We start from the raw sequence: 8,111 nt of genomic DNA, 5'->3' as shown, positions 1-8,111 counted from the left end.
TGCTGATAGCCCACAAAGCGAGCAGATACTGTATTGATGATGTACTTGTAGTTATAACCTGAACAGTGTTTAAACAAAGTCCTCTATGTGGCTTACAACATCAAAACATGGTGGGCTGAAAACGAAGTTAATCCTTATAGCATCCAGTTAGCTACGCTATCAAACTAATCTGTTGTTCTGGAAAACATAGCCAGCAGCTGCAAAGTGTGATTTCACCATTGCAAGAGCTTTTGAGCGGTGGGATATCTTATTCTTCTCTTCCTTTGGCATCTCAGCATAGCTGCACCACCAAGTCACATGGTTACTACAAGCATTCAATAGCTATCAAAGACTTAAATTCAACACAATGACGGGAAGAAAGAGTATCTACGTTTGGTCATATCCATCTGGTTGGAAGATAGGATCCCATCCAAAATCTGCAGGACCCCTTGGAGGAACTATTTTTCCCTACAATTCAGGAAGCACAACCCACAGGTAAGCAAGTATTTCCAGCAAATTCAAATTTTGAATGCAGAGGAGACAGTTCTGTCTATACATTCACTGATTTGCAGATCGTGTTGGAGTAACACCATCACACGATCATCCAATCCCAGCTATTCTGCTTTGTAAAATTTTTGTTTTTCTTTGTTATCGAATGACATAGAATGATAGCTGACGAAACAAAGCTACATTAACTTATGAAGCATAAAAATGGCAGAGAATAAAGACATGATTATAAAAGACATGAATTGAAGCAGATCTGCTTTAATCACTCCTGTCATGAAAACAGGTAGACGAAACATGATGACAAGCTAGTCAACTAGATGAAACAAAGGGAAAGTCTTACCCACCTAGGAGGTGGATAAGTTATTTTCCCATCAACCAAGAAAATAACCTCTTTATTTTATTCCTAAAATACACCTATCCCTATAATATTAATATATTTTAATAATGATAAAAATATATTTTATTATTATTATATAATATATCAAATAATAATATATAACAATATATAATAATATATTTTATATAATATAATATTTACATAATAAAAGGTCTTATGAAAAATATAGATCGATCTTCACAGATAAGTAATGCAAAAGAACATGGGTAATTTATTTTCCCATGTAATGTTGTCCGAGAAATACTTATCCAAAAAAAATACAGATTTTCAAATAAGTTTTTTATCCTCCAAAGAACAGGCCCTAAGACATAAGCTACACATAATAGGAGGACAATATGGTAATGGATTAGACACTATAGCGATGCCTTATTCCTAGATCCTAGATCTTAGACCCTAAAACTGGTGAATCTAAAACTATTTGATAAAACTCTAGGGCCTTGTAATTATGTTTATACATAACAGCACATTCTTGGTGTTGCTCATGTACTATGAGAAGCTTATATAGTTGAACTACAATAGCATAATTATATATATTCTTAGTCACATGCCTTCTAACCTTTGTGTTGATATCATTAATTTTATTGTTGTTAGTTTTGTCCCCATGGTTCTTCAAACTCGCAACCATTACCAAACCACACCCCCCCCCCAAAAAAAAAAAAAACAAAATAAATAAATAAACAAAGTGCCTCGGAGAGAAGAAGAAAAAATAAAAGAAAAAAGAAACAATCGGAAAGAACCAATCCTTGGATGACTCAGCCTTCAGATCCAAACAAGAAAGACCAAGAAGGAATATCAAGAAAGATAAGGAAGGAGGATAGAAAGAAGGACAATAGCCTTACACAACAGAATTATTAGCAAAATGCCCCTTTTCTCAGCCCTCGGTGCCTCTAAATAGGATTCGAGGGTTCCTAAAAGAAATAAAAGACTCAAATCAAAATAGAAAGAATGAGAAAGGAGGTGATGAGACATGTGAGAGTGAAAGAAAAAGGAGAAACTGGGGTGCCTCTCAGGATGAAGACGTAAAAGTGGGGAGCGGATGCCCAACACATGAGTATTTTTAAGCTCTACCACATTATATTTTGAAGATGCTTGTTACTTTGAAACATGATACAAGAGGATTAATAGGTGCACACATATCCTCAATTACACTTTAAAATAAATCATTACAAGAACACAGCATTATACCTGTGTTTTCCCAATAAATGTTATTGGCTCCTCAGCTGGCCCAAGAGCAAGAGAAAATATACACAATGCATATGCTGATTTGTCCTCATAAGCCATTAGTATATTGTTGAGACCTGAAAGGACAAGTAAAAGTTTAAAAGGCCATCTAAAGAGTTCGGATAGAAAACAAAAAGGATATGGAAAATATAAATTGCTTAATATCTAAAACCTTCATGTCCAGTCTTCTGCAGGAACCACTTTCTGCAGGAACCATGCCAATTTTTTGAAAAAAATGGAAATTAGAACTTCAGTGTTACAGAATTTAAGAAGACATGAACACAATATAAGGAGAAAAATTTGGAATATGTGGGGGAAGTTGTCAAAGAGCTTCACTAGATTTCAGTGTTTGGATGGGAGATTTCTGAAGAAAGGTGGGAAAGATTGAAAACTTACATGTAAGGTCCTGCAACATTGAAGCACCAAACACATCATAATTCACAAAAAAAACAAATAACAGAAATACAACAAGAACTAAGGACAGAAACACAACCTGGGAGACCATTTAGAGCATTAAAGCACAGGCAGGTATCCTCAACAAGTACAGGTGCATTTACCTTCCAAGAAATAATGGACCAAATCAAAAGTTTGAACCTTATGAAAAGGGCATGCTTTATTTTTCCTATGTAAACTAATCAGTAATTTAGATCTTGATATCTATTTGCAGTAATTCAAGAACACAATAATGAAATACCTTTGCTGCAGCTATACGGGCCTTTTCTTTAGATATCTCTTCAGGCTCACCTTGCAATTCTGGCACTGGAGAGTATTCAATGTCAGTAATTAAAAACAAGAAAAATATTTAGACAACTCATATATCTATAATATTTTCTTTTGCTTATTTGCCTGAAACCAAACTAGATATATATCAAGAATGCACTCAGTCCAGTTCAAACCAGTTTAGTTGGCAGTCCATCTGCCAAACCTCATAAGGTTAGATTCAATATTATAAGACATCATTATCAACCAATAAAGATTGACATACAGTGGCTGAGCAGTAATATGCCATCTGAAGTTACCAAGACTTTCTAGTAGCCAACTTACACTATGAACAGCCAAACCTGCACAATCAGACCAGCTAATTCACCTCTTTTGCACCAAGAAAGCTATCACAATAGCACCACTACCAACAAGAAATCATTCATAAATTGGACAGTAATCGTCGATGGAATAATATGGAATGACTAAGCATCGGTGTTACAGCTCCCTAGCACCGAAAACCATCTATCAAGAATCCCTGAACCAAGGATGGAGCCTATTTAAGACCATAAAGAGTAGTGCAACAATCATGCATTCAATAAAATTCTGAAGGCTGCTAGCTCCATGAGGATACACATTCTTCAAAGCTATCTAGTAGAAAGGCCAATCACAGCCAGCAACAGGAAATATTATTACTAAATCTCATGATCCACAATATGGATCTTATTATATGGATAAAACCATGGAATTCCATACTGGACTGAACTGCCCGATACATTCCGTGCCGTACCATAACGAATGCATACCAGATGCCGAACCGCTCCATACCGACACAGGCATATCATACCGTACCACATTTCGACACTACAGTAAATTTCATCGGTACGGGATCCGGTACTGAGATAAAATTTCTAGAAAAAAATAGTCCAAAATGATCTTTTTCACATTTTTGGAATGAGATGAACTAAAATCACAAAAAGTATAGATCCATATTATGGATCATATAATCCCTTGGATCCTTAGATATGACTTGATCATGTCATGTGCATCTTAGATAATATAGAAGTCGATTTATTTGACTACATGGCTCATAAACTAATTTATCAATAATAAGACTTGAAGATACAAAATTAGCTAGCTCTTTAGGGTGCCTAAATTCTAAAAATTAAGAAAACTAAGTTTCAGAGTCCATGAGTTAAAAGGATAATTGAATTGACAGGTAGCAAGGAATTATCATTAATAATTGGATGGTGTTTGCTCCACTAACCAAACTATATATGGGTATATGATGGTGGAAACTTGACTTCCTATAAGCATTTATTCTTTAAGCATCTAGTCTATAATGGGCTCATTTTTCTTTTTCAATTTTCATATTTCTTCTATCCTTTTTTTCATGAAAAATGGAAAAAAATCTTGCGATCCATGATTGATCCAATCGAACCTTGCAATAACTTATAACTCGATCCTGATCTTGACAAAGTTGATAGCACAAATTGGTCACCTTAGGCTTGTAAATATTTTATTTAAAATTGCTTATATACTTCTTCCAATCAACTAAAGGCATAAAGGAATCCATGGTATGGTATCTTTAAAAGCCTTATATTGAAGCTCCTTTATAACAGCCTACATCAGCAGGGCAGCAGACCAGATCAATAAAGGAAAGGCCAAAGAACAGAGAGATTTCATGGATCAAGTACATGGCTGGCATTCGTCTATTAAGGAAAGCGATATTACAAAAGAAAATCTATTGGTCTTGTGAGCTTCTTCTAAAGAATGACAAGGAGATGATTAGAGATGGAAGGGATTTTCCACATCAACACCATATGTGGTGATAACTCAATTCAAGGTGATTGATGGGGGTAATTCAAAGAACCTTGACACAATCTAACTTGTCCAGAGTGAACTTGAAGATGAACCTCCAGCCACATTTTTACAAACTTGGCCAGATAACACATGACAATCTGGATGTCACATGGTGATGTTTGTTGAAATCATCCATTGGGACAGTTCCACAATGAAGGTTGCTGACATTCTCCTTGAAAGGTTGTGGCTATTGAACAATGGGATGGTGCATTCAGCTCATATTCAACATCAAATGAAAATTAGTTGGCTATAGTAGATAATGCCAAGAAGAGTATTAACTTCAAGAAAGCAAGGAGACAATAATTTAAGTCCATCACATCTAGTCTTGCAACATATGCAGAGATTAAGGGCTTTTGTGTCCAGCACAAAATGAGATGGCACAACTTCCACAAACTTTGGGGCAACTTATGGTAATTAAAGCAAAGTGGTGCAATTGGCTAGACAAAAGTTCAAGATGGCCCTTGAGTTTCAATTTGTCCTTATAGACCTAAAAGGGGTTGAAATAAAATGAAAGCAAGTTAGACCAATTTCCACACGAAACATTGTATGGAAAAGATAGAGGGGCACCAGGTTTCCCCAGACAAGTCACTATTGGTGTTTTTTGCCATGTCCCGAAAGGAACATGACATGATATGCCAGATACAGATTGATACAAGGAAGATGCAGCAGAGCTTCATGAGATGAGGTTTCAACAATTCTAATCTCTCCTGATTCCCCTGTATTGAGAGAATTGATTAATTGAACAACCCATTGTCTTGTCTAATTGCTGTTTGCCACCTTTTTCTTTGTCCCTTCTTAGGATGATGAAGTTGCAAGCAAAAAGTTTAATAAAAGAGTTTGAGTATGAAGGCTCTATACCAGCTGGATATCTCTCTTCAACCTTTGTCAGCCCAATCAAAGCGCCATAAAAAGAAAAGTAAAAAGAAGAGGAAGAGGAAGACCCAAGAGTTACAGGCATGACTCATATACCTTGGACCTTCCTTCCCTAAGCTCCTAGCCTCCCTTTTAACTTGTAGATGATGGTAATCACCTGGGGGACAGAAATCACAGAAATATCCTAATACAATTGTTCATTTAATTCCGACAGGAAAAATTACAATTTGTTCGTTCAATCAATCACAGAAATATCCTAATACATTTGTTCATTTAATACCTACAGGAAAAAATTACAATTTGTCCTTTCAATTAATACAACTAAAAGAGCATTCTTGTTATTCCGACTATTTCTTTTGGTTGAAAAACTGGCCTTGACCAAAGATCAAGATTCCTTGGAACAGTTCAAGAAAACAGCAGAATTCAGCATATTTAATAAACCTCCCTTTGGGACCCATCACTACGATGGCATCAAAACAAGGTTCTGAAGTAAGATCACACAGCCTATTGCACGACTAGTTGGCGTGCATGTTTTCCATCAAAGAGCAAAATCACCATCTGCCACCAGATTGCATGAAAGACTGGGTTTTTATCATTGAAACCACACGTGCAAAGCTAGGTTTCGCAATGCAACAGGATACCTAACCATTAATCCAGCATCATAAACTAGGTCTCCAACAAAAGTGCTCAAGATGGTAAAACCAACCGGCAGAGGCATCAAAAAAAGAAGGGAAATTTGAAGCATTTCTGATCAAAACTACACATGCCAAACTAAGTCTCCGAATAGTAAAACCAACAGCCATGGGACGATACGTGATTCCAGAGAAACTCGATAGGGTTTAATAAGAAAGAGAGCAGAAGGAGAAATTACGGTCGAGTTTGAGGGATTCGAAGGGAATGGAATTGCCGATAATCGCTCTGACTTCCTCCAGCTTCTTGGCATTCCCCGTCACGAACGTCACCGGCCGCGACAAAACCCGCGTCATCCCGCTCGACGGCAGCGGTGGCGGCGCGCTCGCACCAAATATCAGCGGCCACGGAGAAGGAGCGCTCTTCCTCCTCGCTGCGCTTTCCCATGCGGTATAAACTAGGGTGGGTCACGTGCCAGTGCACGTGTTGGCTGCGATTCCAAAATCGGGTGCGGTTTTGCGAACCCGATTCTTGTGATTAGAGGTGACGGGCTGAGATCAAGTCGGGTTGGAGTTAAGAAAGTAGCACGACGAATTGGACCATACTGAGAAAAATATGGTTCCACATGGCCAACCCATTAACCCAACATGACATCAGGGTGTGTTTGATCGAGATAATTAAGATCAGAAATGAAAATCTGGATGGATGATTTTCATTCTAAATATTTGATTAAAAAAAAATTATTTCAATTTTTATTTTAAAAAAAATAAGAATAATTCATTTCTTTCTATAGCCGAATCCCACTTTATCTCAAAAAAATCAAAATCTCATTCCACCAGAGTGAGATTAAAATAAAAAAATTCATCGAGCATGGGACGTGGGGTGCGAGCGTCGTGGCCAAGAAAGGGAATGGAAGAGGAAAAGCTTAGGGAGGAGGTTGGAGAGGACGTCGGCGGTGACGATGGAGGGGTTATAGTGGACGAAGCAGCAGAGCTAAGGAATGGAGAGGCCAGCACAGTGGCAAAGAAAGTCGACGACCATATCAGGCTTCGCCGAAGAGGTGAGTGGAGAGGTGGGATCGAGATTGGAGAGGAGACACCGACGTTGGATGCGAGAGAAGAGGGCAGAGGAGCCACTGACCACCAAAAGATTTGGAGGGGTGGTGATGGCTTGAAGGAGGCGCAGGCCGTTGGGAGGGCGACGTGGGAGAGCCTCGAACCATCAAAGGTTTGGAGGGGTGGGATGGAGAAGGTGCTGATCCTATGGGGGTGGGGGAGGGGGTGGCACAGAGAAGCGAAGGAGGTGCGGAGGGCCAAAGAGGGTGGTGGTCATGCTTGGAGGAGTAACGAGCTGTGGGTGGGGTTGGGGGGTGTAAAGAAGTGGAGGAGGTGCGAGGGGGTCGGGATGTGGCACAAAGGAGACACAGGGGGCCGGAGAGAAGGGACGAGGGGCAGTATAGAGGAGCTGCAGTTTGCACCGACGGAGGTGGGGGTTTGGGCACGGTGATGCCATGGGAAGAGGGAGGAAGATGGAAGGGCAAAAAAATAAATAAATCCCCCCTCACCCCTTTAGCTTATAAAAAAATAAAATAAAATAACAATAATATTATTAATATTAATATTAAATAAAATATTATTTTTTAAAAAATAATATTTTTTATTCTGATTTTTTAAAAAAAATCAAACAGCAATAATTGGAATCATCCATTCCGATCTCGATTCCGGATATGAACCAAATACTTCAGAGGATTAGATCATTCTGATTTTGATTCCAATTCATTCTGATTTCGATTGCCATTTCGATTCTGATCGCAAATCAAATATCTCCTAACATGCTTGACATGACCCAGTTTAACTGGACATGAATCAACTCAAAAATTTGCGGTTGGTGCCTCGTGTAAATTGTAACTGTATGGACCCCTCTAGCATGTTGAACAAGTCAT

The 8,111-nt window shown here is 38.3% G+C and overlaps 1 protein-coding gene across 1 annotated transcript; it reads right to left on the bottom strand.

Annotated features, from left to right (window-relative positions):
- Nucleotides 1-6,592, bottom strand: LOC140850806 (inosine triphosphate pyrophosphatase). Its single transcript, XM_073256064.1, has 8 exons — nucleotides 6,411-6,592; nucleotides 2,799-2,863; nucleotides 2,598-2,661; nucleotides 2,501-2,510; nucleotides 2,277-2,308; nucleotides 2,069-2,181; nucleotides 371-447; nucleotides 1-280 (listed from the first exon to the last, which is right to left on the bottom strand). The coding sequence occupies exons 1-8, from the start codon at nucleotides 6,523-6,525 to the stop codon at nucleotides 160-162; spliced, it is 597 nt and encodes a 198-aa protein (XP_073112165.1). The 5' UTR covers nucleotides 6,526-6,592; the 3' UTR covers nucleotides 1-159.
- Nucleotides 6,593-8,111: the final 1,519 nt, after the last annotated feature.

The sequence above is a fragment of the Elaeis guineensis genome, chromosome 4 (genome assembly GCF_000442705.2).
Source record: "Elaeis guineensis isolate ETL-2024a chromosome 4, EG11, whole genome shotgun sequence".
NCBI classification, from domain to species: Eukaryota; Viridiplantae; Streptophyta; class Magnoliopsida; order Arecales; family Arecaceae; genus Elaeis; species Elaeis guineensis.
The sequence above is the reverse complement of the archived record's forward strand: the minus strand, read 5'-3'. Positions and strand labels throughout refer to the sequence as shown.

Coding starts and splice junctions, on each gene's coding strand:
- LOC140850806 (XM_073256064.1), bottom strand. CDS start 6,525: ATGACGCGGGTTTTGTCGCGGCCGGTGACGTTCGTGACGGGGAATGCC. Junction 2,864..6,410: donor CGAATCCCTCAAACTCGACC/GTAATTTCTCCT, acceptor AATACTCTCCAG/TGCCAGAATTGCAAGGTGAG. Junction 281..370: donor CCAGATGGATATGACCAAAC/GTAGATACTCTT, acceptor TTGGTGGTGCAG/CTATGCTGAGATGCCAAAGG.